The sequence below is a fragment of the Labrus mixtus genome, chromosome 13 (assembly GCF_963584025.1).
Source record: "Labrus mixtus chromosome 13, fLabMix1.1, whole genome shotgun sequence".
In the NCBI taxonomy this organism is placed as follows: domain Eukaryota; kingdom Metazoa; phylum Chordata; class Actinopteri; order Labriformes; family Labridae; genus Labrus; species Labrus mixtus.
Window position 1 is genome coordinate 4605117 of NC_083624.1, and position 18080 is coordinate 4623196.

The 18080-nt window shown below is 43.9% G+C and overlaps 2 protein-coding genes across 3 annotated transcripts in view; both read left to right on the forward strand.

Annotated features, from left to right (window-relative positions):
• bcor (BCL6 corepressor) overlaps nt 1-8445 on the forward strand; it is a 33655-nt gene extending 25210 nt beyond the window's left edge. For both annotated transcript variants that reach the window (XM_061053254.1, XM_061053255.1), the window contains 5 exons: nt 3836-4002; nt 4442-4587; nt 6810-6887; nt 7004-7157; nt 7257-8445. In XM_061053254.1, the coding sequence (XP_060909237.1) occupies nt 3836-4002; nt 4442-4587; nt 6810-6887; nt 7004-7157; nt 7257-7587 (876 nt within the window). In that variant the 3' untranslated portion in view covers nt 7588-8445. The remainder of the gene's footprint in view (nt 1-3835; nt 4003-4441; nt 4588-6809; nt 6888-7003; nt 7158-7256) is intronic.
• A 3671-nt stretch (nt 8446-12116) lies between these two features.
• Nucleotides 12117-18050, forward strand: atp6ap2 (ATPase H+ transporting accessory protein 2). Its single transcript, XM_061053256.1, has 9 exons — nt 12117-12252; nt 13976-14106; nt 14613-14741; nt 14857-14952; nt 15268-15405; nt 15636-15689; nt 15793-15942; nt 16037-16156; nt 17130-18050. The coding sequence occupies exons 1-9, from the start codon at nt 12177-12179 to the stop codon at nt 17322-17324; spliced, it is 1089 nt and encodes a 362-aa protein (XP_060909239.1). The 5' UTR covers nt 12117-12176; the 3' UTR covers nt 17325-18050.
• The last annotated feature ends 30 nt before the right edge of the window (nt 18051-18080 follow it).

Here is an 18080-nt window from a genome sequence, read left to right on the forward strand (position 1 = left end):
CGAGCACACACACACACACACACACACACACACACACACACACACACACACACACACACAGAAATACGCACACACAAAACACTGGTTATGACCCAATAAGCACATGCACAGGCGTCCTGATGTGTTCCTCTCCATATGCTGCACAGAGTGACGAGTTTCGCTCCTCGCTTCTGTCGCGCAGCCACACAAACCTGCGCATGCAAATTCCAAATCAGCTCTCTCTCACACACACATACACACACACACACACACACACACACACACACACACACACACACACACAGGCGTCCTTTCTTGTACAGACCTGCACACACAGGGCACAGAATCACGTCATGCACACATGCGTGTAATTTAACACACGCGCAACCATTCTGTGATGTTCCCGATGGCCGACACCGTGCATATTTCATGTTCGTTTAGTTTTGCGATCCGTGCCTCTGCACACGAAAGCCCACTCTTTCTTTCTTTCTTTCTTCCTCCCTCCGCTTTTATTCTCTCTCTCTCTCTCCGTCTCTCTCTCTCTCCCTCTTCTGACTCGCTCCGTGAGCATTTGAAATGGTAATGAGGAGAGATTCTGCGGATGTCTTCATCCTTCTCCCCTCGTGCCGAGGCCCCTCAGCTCTGCCCATTGAAAGCACAGATAAAGGTGCAATCTGTAATTTATTCTCCTCACATGAATCACTTCTGATTTTCCTTCTGAAACCACGTATGATCCAAAGGAAAAGTGAAAAAAACTAGATTGCATTTTAAGAGCGCAGCTAGACCTCTATTTATGATAGCAAAAAAAATAAATAAAGACTGATATGTGTAATTCAGAGAGTCGCTTGGGGGGGCTTCAAGTAAACTCAAACTGACTTTTAAAGTTCCACTTTAATCACCATTGACTTGCAAATATGTACCTTTGACCGAAGCAGTCTTGCAGCACTGACATTTTTGGGGAACAGAACCCAACAAAGTCCAAAGCGCTTAAATTTTCAAACTCTGTTTTGAAGTTTTGTCAGTTTTACAAATGCAATGCTGTAAAAAGACGAAACACAGGACACCATCACGCTACTTTTAATGTCGCTTCTCGTTAGCAACAGCGCTAGCTCACTTGCCTATATTAAGCTACTTGGTTAGCGCTTTACTCTTTAGTAACTAATCAAGTACCTTGTTAGTTATAGCCCTAATGGTGGTCCCTTTTTAAAGCTCCTGAGAGGAGTTTTAACTGGTCATGAAACAGACTGAAATTAATACTGATGCCTTTTATACGACCAACAGAACTAAACAAGACCATTAGAAGGACGATTTATCAACTCTCTGCACGTTTACTTTAATGCTTGTTACCATAGCTTTGTCCACAGGGGGCGCCAAAATCAACACATACAGAAAGGTCCTCATTGGAGCTTTAAATAAAATATATCTTAATCTGAAGTTTCTCGTTTGGAACAGAAGACTAAATACGAGTGAATCAGTGTGAGATTGATCAACCTAACTGAAATCACTGGAGGCAAGATTGACAGGTTTCTTTCCCCCCAGTACAGTCATATACGACAGACTTAATCATGCACACACACACACACACACACACACACACACACACACACGTTTCACTTGTCTAGGCACGCACCCACTCTTTACTGCTTAGTCTGTTCATCGCACGGAGAAAATCACTCATGCGTCAACCACTACATCTAGTAAGCTTTCACATTCACACACACACACACACACACACACACACACACTGTTGTACGCTAGGAGCATACAAGGCAGCTCCGCAAGGGGTTAAATGTCTGAGTGATGCATTGATTGCAGGCGAGCGCAGGGAAGCATTCTAGAGAGGGAGATTAGAGGACGGAGGGAAAGAGCGAGAGAGGAGGAGGGAGGGAGGGAGGGAGGGAGGGGGGGGGTGGTGTCTCATTTTACTGCGGAGGAGTTTGTGTGTGTGTGTGTGTGTGTGTGGCTGCGAGTGTGTGTGGCGGGAAGCCAGGGCTCTTGTGCTAAGCTCCTCGCTCTCTCCTAGTGATATTAAACACGGCTTCGGAGGTTTAGTGCTACGCCTCCTCCACAGCCAGGCACACATACACGTCTGCTCCACAAAAACGCACGCACACACACACACACACACACACACACACACACACGCACTTTAGGCAAGCTGCATATCAACACTCCCTGCCCTTCAGTCTCGCTAACACTTGCTCTCATTCACTCACGCAGACAGACACACACACACACACTCACACAGAGAGAGAGAGAGAGGGCGAGCGGAATCCCCCAGAGGGGAGCGTCAGCACAGCGCTCCTGAATCTCTCTCCAGCAGGCAAACAGAGTGTTGGCAGCGAGCGAAAACCAGTTGGAGCGTCGTCCCACCCCCCCCCCCCCCCCCCCAACCACCCACACAACCCTCCACCCTAGTTTCTCTCTTCTTCTCGCACTTTTTTTTTTCTTGCTCACACTTGCTCACTTTCTTTTTTCTTCTCGTTGGTTCTACTTTTCCACTTCTGCCCCGTTTTTATTTTTTATTTTTTAATCTTCATTGTCTCTCCTTCCTCCGCGGCTCAATCGTTCCTCTGTTCCATCCTGTCACTTCATCCCCCCCCCCCCCCCTCTCTTCTCACACACACACACACACACACACACACACACACACACACACACACACACACACACACACACACACACAAACACTTTGCACTACAACTTGCCACCCAGCCTTTCATCTCTTGTTATTATCAGCTGCAGCCCAGAGGACAGCCCCGGCAGATTCCATCCACAGATTCATTAATCTGTCATCTGTTGGGGGGGTGTTGCCTTCCTCTCTTCTCTCCCGTTCCTCTGCTTTCTCCAGCCCTCCTCTCATCCCTCTGTCAGTCTGTTTTTCTTCTCGCTGCCTGCCTGTCCTTTCCCTCCCGCCTTCCTCTTTGCGCTGAAAGAGAGAGAGAGAGAGAGAGAGAGAGAGAGAGTGAGATAAACACTTGGACTCCACGGCAGGCTAGAATTAGCATAGAAATGGAAGTTCGGAGTCATTCCCCAGGTTCAGATGAGCAGCTTTCCTCCCCTTGGCACAGGACTGTTAGCAGGACAGAGTTTGCATGTCTCTGGATGTATGAGCCTTGCTGTTCACATGCATGTGATAAATATATAAAAAGGTTGTTATTTTTTTTTTTTTGGTTGTTTTATCCACCCAATCTCTCAATAAGTTTCATATCCACACAGACAAACATACCTGCAGTGTAGAACACACACTTTCCCCGTCCTTGGACCGGCCCAATAACAACAAAACGGCTGGACTTCCCTCTCTCTCTCTTTCTCCTCTCTGTTTTAGTAGCAGCAGACGACGCAGCTCCAGTACAATAAAAACCAGTCTGACTACTTAGTGCTGGATGGCCAACTGTCACAGCCCTAGACCAGAGGAAATGCATCCAACTCTTAAGCGCCTCTATCAAATCTCTTTGTTCGGCTTCCATTACGCTGTGTTCAGATCCCAGCCATCGTAACTGGCTGCCACAGCGGAGTCCAGGCCCAACCATGGGCACACAGACACACAGACACACACACACATTCACACACACTTTGCAGAATCTGGCAGGCTAAATACAGTTGAGTCACACTTAGTCTCCTCGACGTGTTCCGGTGCCAGCGTTAGCATTATGGAGCATTTGTGAGTGAGCGTGTGTGTGTTAGCCCCCGACACACTCAGTTCCTCCTCTCCCTAATTTCTCTCCCACAGGAACCGTAAAGGGAAGGACTGTTTGCGTGTGCGTCTGCTCTGTCTGGCAGCGCGCGCTTGCTCTTGTGTTGCTTGGGTTGTCGCCACTAAACCTTCCTATTCCTCCGTGTTGGCTCTCTCCAGGAGGTAGTGCTGTACTGTCTGGAGAACAGAGTGTGCGAGGTGAACCACCGAGACTACGCCGGCTACTGCGCTCTCCACGAGGCGTGCGCTCGCGGCTGGCTGAGCATCGTCCAGCACCTGCTGGATTACGGGGCTGACATCAACTGCAGTGCACAGGACGGCACCAGGTAAACAACAAACACACTTCGTCCATACGCACACAGTCACGGAAACGTGCGCGTGCATAAACACGGCTTGTTCTGCGCACAATGACAACATTGTCCTGGCTTTTTCCACATGCCCCTTAAAGTGCAAACCATGACTTAGTCGTCAATTAAATCACTGCAGTTTGCACGCAACATTCGTGGGATGGATTTTCTATTTGCTTTAGGAGAGCAGTGATTTGACTGGTTTGCTGCAGTGTTAAATAGTCAAGAGAATTTAAATGTATAGTTGGAGATTTGTTTTTCTATGAAACCCTGCAAAGGCCTTACATGTGCATTGTAGCAGGTCAGCTTTTATCGACCATTAAGAAGTTTGTCGAATTGATCATTTTACTGTTTTAAGTTTTACTGAGATCAGATTGCAATTGTTTAATAAAAAGATTACGTCACCTCATGTGCGTAGGCCAATTCACGACGCTGTGGAGAATGACCACCTGGACGTGGTGCGCATCCTGCTCTCTTACGGCGCTGACCCTACCCTCGCCACCTACTCCGGCCGCGGCCTGCTGAAGATGACCCACAGCGACAGCATGGAGCACTTCCTCACTGGTAAGATCCCTGCAGACGTTTGCGGAGCACCAGTCCGTGCATTTTTGAGAGCACACGTCGACGTGGAGGACTTTTTTTTCTTTCACCCTCTGCCATCAGGCTCGTTCAGCTTCTGGCTCTGATTTTGGGCTGCTGTGATTTATCCAGTAAAACGTTATACGCTGGCTAGAAAACAAAGCTTGGACTAGCGGATTTGAGGACTTTTATAGAAGTCTGTCTTTTTTTTTGGGCAAATGATGTCAATCAGAAATATATCTGGTACTAAACTATCCATGAGTACAGATGATAAACATCCAAGTAGAAGCGGCAACTGCACAGCGTTCACATTCATCTCGTGTGGGTAACGCTGGTTTGTTGAGTGGAAATTGAGCTTACACCTTACGACTAAAACCCCTAAATAACAATAAATGATCTAAAAACAGGATAGAATTGCTGCTTAAACTGTTGTTACTGCCTTAAGCGTACAATTCGTTCTTGTTTTGCATTGAACTCTTTTGCAATAAGCCGAATGGAAGGACGTTTTTTCCCCTGGCCGAGATGTATTTGCACAATGAACGCTAAAGTTTTTTGAGCCAGAAAGTTCACCAGAGTGTGGATAACGGAGGTCGGCTAAAGAGTAGGTTGTTAAAACGCACGGTTACTCACACAGTTCCCAAAACGTCCTCAGTCCTGGCTCCTTCACTGTTTGCCTGTTTTTTCCCCCTCCGCTCTGACCTCTGTGCAACCTGTTGGTCTGAGTCGCTCTCTGCAAATCCTCATCCTCCTCCCTGGTGCCGCTGCAAGACGTGTCCCTCTCTGTCATCCTGTTCCCCCCCCTCCCCGCTCCCTCCCTCGACCACCTGTTAGACAGGGAGTCTCAGCCCGCCGGGGTGCGTGCTGCTGCCTCTGAGCTCCTCTATCTGGTTACTTAGCAACGCCAACTGTGTTTGCTCAGTGTACGTGCGGAAACGGGCTCCGCTCTGGCTGGAGACTCTGCTTTTGTGTGCCTGCGTGACAGGGCCTGAATGTGTCTTTTCACCACAGTATGACGTTGGCTGTAGTCGGGGTGTGTGTGTGTGTGTGTTTGAGAGTGCTCGTCTTGAATGTTTGTAGTTAAAAGTTTAGAGGAGGCAGCGAGTTTTGTGTACCGGAGGAGGAAATGAGAGCACACACACACACACACACACACGCGCGCACTTCCTCCGAAGCCAGCTGCTTAATATTACATGAACATCTAACAAGCTAAAACCGATTATCTGAGACACGCCAGAGGCTTTAGAGCAAAAGATGAGACGAGACGCAGGAGACAGGAAGGGAGATCAGGGTGAAAACGAACAAGTGTAAGTTCACGCTGAACAGGTTTTCGCTGCAAGAGAGGGAGATTTCCACGTCTGCGGCTGGAAAGATGGTGTTGAATTTTGAAAAGAGCGTGAACGGATGGATCGATGGCAGCTAGATTGACAGAGCAGAGAGAGAGAGAGAGAGAGAGAGAGAGAAAGGGGGGGGGGAGGGGAGAGGGATCGTGCAGCAGAGAAAATGAGCGATAGCGAGCGATCGCTGCCCTCCCTCCACCTGGTCCCACTCATCTGGAGGCCGTTAATCCCTCCAAACACACGCCAGACGCCCCACGCCTCAACGCTGGCACAAAGCCCAGCTCTCGCTCTGCAAGTGTGTGTGTGTGTGCATGCGTGTGCTTTACACACACACACACACACACACACACACACACACACACACTTTGCTCTCGCTGTGTGTGCTTATCCAGCTCTCTCTCTCTGCTTGTTTGTTTCCAGCTCGTATGTATGTGAGTGTGTGTGTGTGTGTGTGTGTGTGTGTGTGTGCGCGCTCTGCGACTGTGTGTGGTTCTTGTTTGATTCCTGGCAGCCCGGCTCTGAACTGAGCCAGCTCTCTCGCCCAGCGGAGACAGTCGCTCTCCTCCCCCGTGGTACAGCCGCTGGCCCCTCACCATCACCACCCCCCCCCTCCCCTCCCCTCCCCTCCCCCCCTCCCTCTCCTCTTCATCCCCCCAAAACATTTGCTCTGTTTGTTTCTCTTTTCTCTCTTGACACGGCCCCTCCTCCCCCCCTCCTCCTCCTCCTCCTCCTCCTCCTCTGTTTTACTGTGCTCTTTATCCATTTTTCTGCTGCAGACTTTAAAGGGCAATTGTATTTGCCTGCTTGTCTGTCCCCCAGGGCTCTGACTCTTGAATAACAGGCTCCGCTCTCCTCCTCCTCTCTCCATAGATTACTTCGCCGACCTTCAGGGCCGCTCGGATGACGACCCTGGGATTTATTGGGAATTCTATGGCAGCGCTGTGTGTGGTGAGTACCCGTGATGACTCTGTAGTGTGTGTGTGTGTGTGTGTGTTATAGAGCTTTAAAGTCTTTCTATTTTAAAACTTAATCTGGATGTTCGCTAAAAATAACTTGTGTTTCAGAATCAAGCGAAGAGGGCGGCATCTATGACATCCTGGCCGACCCTCCAGGCCCAGAGGACGAGGAAGAGGATGACAAAAGGGAGGTGTTTGAGTTTGAGTTCTCTGACCGACCTCTGCTGCCGTGTTACAACATCCAGGTGTCCCTCTCCCAGGGGTGAGTTGCATCCCAAGAGCAGACAATACTAATTAACATTTTTTTCATCATTGTCACTAATCTTTTCCTGATTTTTTTTTTTTTTTTTTTCTCTCCCAGGCCGAGGAACTGGCTGCTGCTCTCCGACGTCCTCCGTCGGCTGCGGATGTCAGCCCGCGGCTTCCGGCAAGCCTTCCCCCACATGGAGGTGGTGACCGTCGCGGAGGCGGAGTTTTACCGGCAGGCGTCTCTGTCGCAGCTCTTCTCCTGCCCCGAGGAGTTGGAGGGCTTCCAGCCGGACAGCAAGGACCTGCTGGACCTGGTGGAAGACAGCGCGGAGCTGGCTGCGCTGCTGGGCTCCTCGCTGGAGTGTCTGGACGACAACTGGGACCACGCCGGGGACAAACTGAAGGAAAAAATCAAGGCGGTTGGCAAATTGAGCTCGTCTTGACCCCCCAAAACTACTGCACCTGGACTTTAATCCTTTAGCGACTGCATTTTTCTTTAGAACCAAGCGGAGGGTTATGATGATTTTGCCTTAGCCACGACCCTTAGTTCCCCACGCCTCAGCCCGGCTCTGGATCAGCACTGGTGCACTGTATAGACGGACTGACCTGCTGGCTAACTGGGCTGCTGAAACGTTACCCTCTGACAACTGAGTTTCAGAATATTTGTGACTTAATAATGGTCTTATTTTTATAAATTAATATATGTATAAATTCATAAATATATATAAATATATATATATAAATAATAAGAGATTTTCTTTTGTTGCTCATGACTCCTCTCTGAGAGATTTTGTATGGCAACAGGGTGTAGTTCTTGTTGTCAGTGGAGTGTGTGAGCGCGCAGCACACTGTGCCTGTGTGTAGCTGTACAGGATAGAACTGAGGCTGTGCTATTGAATGTGGTATTTGTGTTTATAGGAAGCACATGATGTCCTGTTTTTTTTGTTTTTTTTCTTCTTCTCCTCAGACTTCAGCGCCGGCTTTGGCCTCAGGGGTGATTCTGTTGTATCTTTTTCTTTTTTAATTTTTATTTGAACGTTCAAGTTTTTCCGCTTCCTGTGTAGTCTGCATTTTCACACGCAAAACTACAAAAATTGTTTGTATAATAAAAGTTTTAAGATGATGTTGATATTTCCCCTTCAGCACAGACCTTGTACATAACAGGGAAGCTACTGCAGTAAAGTAATTTTTTGGTGTGTTCATTTTTTTTGTTTTAACTTTGTAATTAAAATATCTCTTAATTTGTATTTATATTTTACAAAAGAAGTTGCTTAAAAATAAATATACAAACTGCAAGAGAAGAGTGTGTTCCTGTTTTCTATTCAATGTGGCTGTGAGGAGGAGGAAAGTAGTTTTGCAGGCTGCCCTTTTAAAACTTAAATTTTTTCATCATTACAGATGAAGCCCCTCTACGATGTGGACAACAAAGTAATCCTGTATTGCCATCTCTTGGAATACTTCTGTATTGTCCGTGTCATTCATTTTTTTCCCGCTGCAGCCATGACTGAGAAACCAGCAACCTCCCATATGCAGCCTCTCTGTGCTGAAGGCTTGCAGCGCCCTCCAGTGGGCAGAAACTGTAACTGATGTTTACTTGAATGCGCTTCCAATCTGCTAAATCAGATTTTACGTTGATATGAAGTTCAATTAGACAGCTGGATGACGGGTGACCTGCACAGGTTTCATCCAGCCTGGATGGATGGACAGGAAGAGAACTGAATTATCACTTAAATAAAAATTCAAGTAGTCCTATATCTTTCTTTCATGTTAAGGGTCAAAGAGAACATGTTATTGTCTTCATCCAACAACCGGGCAAAGTTGGCCATATCTCTGTGTCATTTGAGTAAAAGACGAAAACACAGACTGAACTAACAAGCCTGGTCTGTGTATCCAAAGTCTGACTGATTTCTTTGCACCTATTAATAGATATTAGTCCCACTGTGGCAGTAAGTAACACATTTTCTATCGTCTTGCAATGGGCACTGTTTGTTTTTAGGCATTCCGACATACACCAGCCCCCAAGAAATACACCATACCCTCCTGTTTGAGTGAAGTTAATCCCTTTAAAAAAAATACTGTGCCCACCTACAGAGTCACACAAGACAGAGAGAATGAAAACTAAATTCCCAGCAGCTTTGTGTAGTTCACAGAGCGGGTGCCTGGGAGTTCTGCTGGCAGGCTGACAAGAACCAGACTAAAATTCAGGAGCAGTTTAGCTGACCATGGAGCTTCAGAGTAAACCAGCTCCCATGGGGCAATAGATATGCAAATCTTGAGTACTCCTCTGAAAAAGGATTAAGCTGATTAAAAATCACCATCAACCTCAGGAACCATCGTAAGATCCCTTTTTATATTTAAAAAAAAGATCGTTAAGAATCTGCAACGGTACCGATCATTGACGGTATGAAGTTGGGGCTGTAGCTGTTGTCTCCAGTCAGAGAGGAGTTACCTCATTTCACCTCTCCAGGTGAAGGTCAAGCAGCTGCAAGAGGCTGTCGGGCAGCTAATTAAGATCCTAAAGCAAAGTTCAGCCTGGCAGACCTGAGTCAGAGAGGGAGAACTGGCAGGAGGTTCACTCTCCCGCTAGACTGAACAAAAAACAAAGATATAGGCCTACTGTAAGTGACCCTCTTATATACAGAGGGTGAACGTACTGTGTGATTTATGTCAGAGAAATTGTCCATTGATCTACATACGTATTAATTAAGATTTTATTTCATTGACTCAGATTAGTAACTTTAACCAATCACTAGAGATAGTAGGTTAATTCAGCCTTTTATACGTCCTGTGTCAACAACAACTTTATGACAGTTTGTGGCTAGAAAACAAGGCACAGAAGTCAAATAAATCAGACATATTCCCTCTGGAACTCACTCCCCCCCCACACTCACCTCCTTCAAGAAATCCCTCAAAACTCACCTCTTCAACATCGCCTTCAACCACTAACTCCCCCCCTCCCCCTACATTACTTCTTCATTGTACTGTCCTCGTCGTTTTTTGTTTTGTTTTATGGTTTTATTTTTTGTCAAAGCGTCTTTGGGTTCCTAGAAAAGCGCTATAAAAAACAAATATATTATTATTATATTCCATTTGATTCAATTGTTGATGATGGTCTAAAACATGGCTCCTATTAATTAAAATATCAAACTGTCAATTAATCTTTGGCACAGGTTGGACTCTAACCATGGTGAATCCTCTCTCTGCACACATGGCAGGATCCCGGTCCACTGAGTAAATGTAATGCCCGTCTCCAAAAGGATTGCTTTCAGTTTTTGATAATCACACTTTTTCATGATTGTGATGAAACTGCAGTAGACATAAACAGTTCAGGAATGACAGTTTGACGGCTCTTTTGCGGTTAAATCAAGCAACAACAAAATAAACGATGTAATGTATGCACATGTCTGGCATTTTAAGCATTTAGCAGGTTTACAATTGCTTTTAAAAGTTTTATGGGTTGAATAAGTCCTTGTGAATTTATATTTTTCAATAAGCCAGGCACACACGCACAGCACTGACAGTGTGTATGTGTGTGGAGCTCACAAATATTTATTTTTATTTATTATTTATTATTATTTTATTTTTATAGTCTAAAAGGTATTTTCTTATTAATATGTACCATAACCAGTTTCAACCACACTCATCTTGACCTTACAATTTCAATAATTACCCTCACTTTTTAGTTTACTTTCCTTCTAATAGGGCTGGGCAATACGGACCTAAACTCATCTCTTGATATTGATTAGCGGAAAGACGATGCTCGATATATATCGATATATATTTTTATTAACAGTGAAAACACGTGGAAAAATAAACTACCTGTTTGTGAATTTATAAATATTATAAAATAAAAATGTTCCTTAAATACAATAAAAGAGAGAGAGAGGAGGAGCAGGGTTAAGAGGGACAGACAGTCAGTCATCATCAGTGAGATGAGAAAAAGGTGACCTGGCACCTCTGTAATGTTATTTTAATTCAACATAAACTATATCCATATTAACAATATTGTCTTACCCTATATCTTGTTTGAAAATATATCGATATATCTTAAAAACTCGATATATTTCCCAGCCCTACCTTCTAAAACTGAAACTTAAAGTGGATAACCTCCCCTGACATCAAGACCGTTTTCATAACCAGCTTTATAAGGAATAGCCTACTCAGGGCTGAGGGCCCCTTTATCCACTGGGGCCCTGGGTAATCAGGTCCCCACCCATTATGGCGCCCATGATCAGGCGACACATCAGCGAGTGTTCTGCTGGAGGGCAGGACAGTGCTTACAGTTATACTACGACCAGGGCTGGCCCGTGGCATAGGCAGTATAGGCAAATTCTAGGGGCGCCTGCCGTCCATAGGGGACATCCTGGTACCCGAAATGAGTGAGGAAGAACAGTTGACGAAAATAAGAAGAAAAAGAAGGAAACGTGTGTTTAACTATTACTTAATGTTATTTTATCTGCATCACCTGTTTAAAAAGGTCCTATTTTCTTGCTCCCTGCTCGTTACCTGCTCTTTGTAGTGGAGGAGGGCAGACTAGTTATCAGAAGTGATTGACACTGATCGTAAAGAAAAGCTGTAAACCATAAAGCTGTATGCCAGTTTTCTTGAAGTGTATGAATATTGTGATTGGTGGTGGAATTGGTTGCAATACAAATGGTACCAGCTAAAATCTTGCCTAGGGCACCAAGTGGGTTAGGGCCGGCTCTGACTACGACACAAGTCACGTTTCTAAAAGAAAACTCAAAATAATTCAGAGGTATTATTACCTAAATAATAATAATAATTTATTCAATTAACAAATTTAACAAAATTATCAAATAATTCAGAGGTATTATTACCTAAATAATAATAATAAATTATTCAAAATTATTCAGAGGTATTCTCTTATTTTTTCCACACTCCGGTTCAGCTGGTGGCGTTAATGCATCTCAACGCTGTTTCCAACAACATCGAATAAACACCAAAGAAGAAGAATCCTCTGCCGTGTGGTGACGTCAGATCAGCTGATCATTGCTGTACCGAGGAGAAAAAGATGTCGCTGACAAACCGACGAAGGATGGAGGCTGTATTCTCCGCGGCGTTTCTCCTCTGTTCCCTTGTCCCAACCGGTGAGAAATACACATTTACGGATAAACGTGGCTCACAAATGTTGTTGTTATTTTTCCCCGTCAGCTAAAAACAAACAGAGTCATTTATTTACCAACGATAGCTCGTTAGCATCGTTAGCAGCTAAAAGTCACTGATCAGATATTTTGCTGCACCAGGTTTTAAGGTATAAACGACACTTAAATGAGTGATAGGCACTAAAATATATATATATGTGTAAAGATGCACACTCCTTTTATCTGGTTACCATTTTACACAAGGTCATGTGACCTCCTGTGAACTGGCACTTCCTCTTTAACATTCACCATCAGCTCTCTGTCACGAGTTGAAGCCTCCATTCAAGACTGTGATATTTATCTTTACTCTGACTGCTGTCTCTTAAACCTCTCTGAGTGTTGTGCTATCTGTAAAGAGTCTTGGTGTGTCATGTTTTTAAATTTGGCAAACAGATATCCACTGTTGTGAGATCCAGTTTTTACCAGCTCAGCCAAAATAAAATCACACCTCCCTGCCAATGATCTAGAATCAGTAATACATGTTTTCATAACATCTCGCCTGGACTACTGCAGCTCACTATATGTGGGCTTGGACCAGTCATCCATCCCAACGCCTGCAGCTTGTCCAAAATGCGGCTGCTCGCCTCCTAACAGGCACCAAAAAAAGAGGGACCACATAACCCCTGTGCTTCCTGTTCGCTACAGGATTGATTTTAAAATTTAACTTCTGGCTTTTAAATCATTAAATGGCTCAACACCTCACTACCTAAGTCAGGGGTGGGACCCCATCAACCCCCAACGTGGCCCTCAGGTCAATTTTTACACATCAGTTAATTGGAAACGTGACAAAATCTGCCATGAAAACCAGAAATATGTCCATAATAATATTTGATCACTGGTATATGTTGAGTTAAATTTGAGACATTTGTATTCTACAATTTGGCCCTCTGGCAGTGAGAATTAAATGAATGTGGCCCTTGCTGTGACCTAAGTTAGTGTTTTATCCCAGCAGCAGAGTCTACTAGAACGTTTACTATTGTTTTGTGTTTTAATTAACTTTTAATTTTTGCTTTTACGTGTCTTTATGATGTTTTTTTGGATGTAATGTATTTTGCCTGATTTACTGTGCAGCACTTTGGTGCGCCTCGGCTGTTATAAATGTGCTATATAAATAAAGTTGACTTGACTTGACTATGTTTGCTAAAGCGTACAATTAACATCCCAGTGAGAATTGATTGTAACACCACACTGAGGTGACATTGCTCCGCATTTCAGGAGGAACACTTTTGTTTCCATGAAAGCAAAACGGCAGTTTTAGGAAGAAAAGAACATTTCTATTACTCTGTGAGCAGATGTGTTTTAGTGTTACTTATGACAACGAATCATCATATGTCATATGATTGCTTTATATAGGAACTCCATAAGAAGCATCAACGCCTCAGCAACAGTTCTGGAAAAATGACAATCATGCAAATTAGGTATTGATGATGTGTGGACATTATATGAAAATATATTTATATTTTATTAAATGTTAAAGTAAAATTAGTAAATTAAGAAATGGTTCTAATAGCAGAAAAAAAAACATTCATTGAACATACATGCGTCATCAGTAATAGCATCGTGAGTCACCAACTTTTTTATGAGTCTGTTATGAACATGGTTTAATTTACTTGTAGTATTTGTGGTGTTACGTGTATTAACAGTCCTTTCCTTTTTTTTTTTCTCACAGGTGTCCATGGAGACAGCCTCACGATACTGCAGGCTCCAGAGTTTGTTTCCTTCCAGAAGGGAGACTGGCCTGTCTCTGGAGAGAAGATCCCTGACCTGGTGGCTTTAACCATGGGCTTCTCCGTTCAAGAGGTGCTATGATCATAAAAAAAAAAAAAAAAAATTCTCCATATTTTTAATATTCATGTGTATCTATAAAAGTATTTAAAATGTCTTATTGCGCCAGTGGAATTGAGTCACTCGTAGTGATGAACCTAACGAGAGTTAATTCTTGAATGTGCTCATCCCCTCAGTGTTACAGAACTTAACTGTTTTAAGATCTTTGCTTGGTTTTCCAGCCTCAGAGAAAAAGTTCCACAGATCCCATGTACTGTACATTATATACTTTCCCCTTCCCCCCAGAAAAACACAAAGAAACAATTAGCTACTTGCTGTGAAACACCATAGAACATTTATCAGCTAAAACTTTTTATATTTTTCGCAGGAGTTGTTTAAAAAAAACAACCAAAAAAAAAGTTAAAAGAGTTGCAATTGCTACAGCTTTTTTTGCTCCCGGTAACATAAAATACATTACCTACTGCAGGTTTATGATCATGATTGTGCTCACGTTTACCTTACAATGTGTCTTATTTGTACAGGATCTGTCCTGGCCAGGCCTTAAGGCTGGTCCGCTGTTCCAGCGTCCCCGAGCTAATGTTCTGGTGGTGGTCAGAGGAGTAGACAGTCTGGACCTGCCTCAGAGTGTGGCCTCCTACCCCCTGGAGAATGTGAGTTAGACTGATATCAGGCTTTGTACATCAAATATAATGCCTTGTTGCCAACATTACCAAAATCTGCATCGTAAGTCGTCTAAGCAGGTGTGTGTTTTGTTCTTCCCTGCAGCCCGTTCCCTTCACATTGGATAGTGTTGCTGAGACTGTACACTCTCTGTTTGCCGAGGACACCCCTGTAGTGCTGCAGCTGGCTCCCAGTGAGGAGGTAATGAAAACACACTGGTGTTGGGACACGCTGAGGGTCTGGTGCGACTGCTGTAACTGCTAAATGTCTGTTTATTTTGGTTCTTCTAAGTATGCAAATTTTTCCCAGGCCTTTTGGGGATTTTGTAACTCAAAGTGATAATAACGCCTGTTTGTATTTCTTTCAATAAAAGAAACAACAATTTTAAGAACAAATAAAAAAGAAATCACACTTGGATACAACTTCACATACCTACTTTTTTTCTTTTTTAAATCACTCTTAGAAGGCTTGGTTGTTTTTTTTTTTGACTTTGTACCTACTTGTTCTCTCTTTCAGAGACTGTATATGCTGGGAAAGGCTAATGCTGTGTTTGAGGACCTTCCAGTCACACTCCAGCAGATCCGTGCTCGTCTGTCCCAGGATGGCTCCGTGCTCGCTTCCCTTCCTCTTAACTCCCTCAGCAGGAATGTAGAGGTCAGTGTCAAACAGCTACATGGCAGCCACACGGGGCTGTACTGGAGTTTATAATGAATATCCTCATGCAATTAGCACAAGATACAACATATACATTTAAAAGGATACACAGCAGTAACAGCTGCAAGTTTAACTTCACAGTCGGCAGATGAACCTAATCGATGCTGTTTTTGTCAACTTAACGATTAAAGTCTGTTTTCTTTCTTTTCTTTACTAATTTCCCTTTCTAGGCTGATCTTCTCTTCCTGTCTGAGGTCCAAGTTCTGCATGATATCACAGCTCTGGTAAGGCTTTAGGATCACTAAGAAGTATTTTTCTGTCTCTAAATTGAGGATAGTCTTCTTCAGTAATGAGGCTCCAACACCCAATTTTCTTCTGTTTTTGCAGCTGCTGAGGCACAAGCATTTGGCAAAGGACCACTCCCCTGACCTGTACTCTCTGGAACTGTCTGGACTGGAGGAGCTGAGCAGAGTCTACGGCCAAGACTCTCCCCAGTACCGTGATGCCACAGCCATTCTCGCCTCTGTTCTGCAGAAAGTAAGTTGAAAGTTGTCAGGACGCTTAATCACAGAGTATTCATAGTTTTTAATGAAATATCTGCATGTAATGATACTTGTGTCCTTTTCCGTAGTTTGCAGAAGACGTGTACGGCCTCTATGGCAATAGCGCCGTGGTGGAGGTCGTTACAGTCAAGAGCTTTGAGGCTCCTTTGACCAGGAAGTCCCGTTCGATCCTGGAATCCAAACAGATTGTAAGTCTGACGCAGAGGTGCTTTATGTCAAACTGTGCTGTCACTCTTGTTAGGATGTTAAAATGTGGAATGCATTAGAAAGACATCTCAATAATGACATTAAAGTTCAACAGCACAACACATATCAGCCTGCAAAAAGAAGTTGTGTGAACCCCTGATTTCAAGTGTTTCAACAGAATCAAACATTGTAATCTGTAACGGAGCTGTTGTATACGTCAGCCTAATAAACTGGCACCTGACTCTAGGCCCCTTTCACACATGCAGTGCATTGATGAAAATGTCCTAACATTGAGTGACGTTTATCTGCTTTATGGGCTTTACTGTGGGCCTCAGTCTTCACTGTATGGTTTCCTTATACATGTTGTAGTGATGTTAAATCCAGAAACAGTCACCAATCACCATTACGTAAAAATCTTCCTCCTCCTTCTGTACGCTCTAATGAGCCACTCACCTTAACAAAATAGAGTTTTTTGAGTTTTGGGAGCACATTTAAAACATAAACCTCCAGGAAGCAAAAATGCTTGATCACTCTTATAAAAAGGGAGAAGTGAAAGAGGGGAGGGCAGAGCTAGTCCTTGTTCTTTAGGGGCGCACTCAAACAAGGCAAAGTTGTCCCGTACCAATGCTTAGGTACGATTGTCCCCCCTCTCCTCATTCCCCCGCTGGCCTGCACTCACACTGCTCCAGGCCTAACCGGGTCTGAGCACATTTACTTTTTGTACATAATGTCGTAATATACAACACATGCATGACTTTACATGAACATGAAGCGTGCTTAGAGAACATGACAGTACAGATTGTCTAGTGTGAGTGCACCATAAATGCATCTTAGTGAAGGTTACCCTCTTTTTATTCACATTCATAGAGTGGAAAGTCAGGTCTTGTATTTGTGTGGAATAATTCTGATGGCAGACATTTCTAACCTCCACGGCTATTACTTCTGCATTCAAACTTCTCCGTCTGTTTTTTGCAGAGTAACCCCGGCAGCCCGTACAACCTCGCCTATAAATACAACTTCCACTACGCTGTCGTCTTCAACATTGTCCTCTGGCTGATGATCGCTCTGGCTCTCGCCGTCATCGCCGTGTCCTACAACCTGTGGAACATGGACCCAGGATACGACAGCATCATCTACAGGATGACCAATCAGAAGATCAGGATGGACTGAGTCCTCCCGTCCAATCGAAACACTCCTGCTGTCCTCTTAGATCCTTCTAGTGAATGTTTGTGGTTTGTTTTTGTGTGAGGTCGTGTTTAGTGAAAAAAATACTGTGACAGTTTGACGGGAGGAAGGAAATCGTTCTGAATCATTTCTTAGTTTACCGACGCTGGCTTGATGAAGGACAAATAATTTAACAGTTCAGAAATGGTTTTTCAAATGATGCTACATGAAGCGGATCAGCATCGTCCTCCACTGGTGTGCACAGCGAACAAATTCAGACTTCCTCCCTTCAACCTCACATCATTCCTTATGACTTAACCTCCTCACTAACCAGGTTTCATTTGTTTACCCCTGTTGACTGCAGTTGTATTTTTTATTGTAAAAAAAAAAAAGAAAAGAAAAGAAAAGCTGTTGTAATGTTTTGAAAGAATGATGTTTGTCTGGTGCCCGTGTGAAGTCGTAGTGCTCGTCTTGCTGTTTGAAAGTGTTTTAAGTTAAATGAATTCTATGTGTATATATTGAATATACAAATGCAACTATATGAGAATCTGCTGTACTTTGATTGGGAGAAGAAATGTGCTGCGTTTATTCCAGGTAGTTCCCCCTGCTTCAGTGAAATGCATATCGGATGACACGATAACTTAAAGATACAGTTGGTTGTTGTGATTGGTCGTGGATAAATGGAGCTCTGTAAATTGCAAGAAAAAGTCTGACAATAAATTATTACTTGGATCACGCTGACTGATGTTCACTTTATAAAGT

Coding starts and splice junctions, on each gene's coding strand:
- atp6ap2 (XM_061053256.1), top strand. CDS start 12,177: ATGTCGCTGACAAACCGACGAAGGATGGAGGCTGTATTCTCCGCGGCG. Junction 15,406..15,635: donor CCCTCAGCAGGAATGTAGAG/GTCAGTGTCAAA, acceptor TTCCCTTTCTAG/GCTGATCTTCTCTTCCTGTC. Junction 15,943..16,036: donor TCGCCTCTGTTCTGCAGAAA/GTAAGTTGAAAG, acceptor CCTTTTCCGTAG/TTTGCAGAAGACGTGTACGG.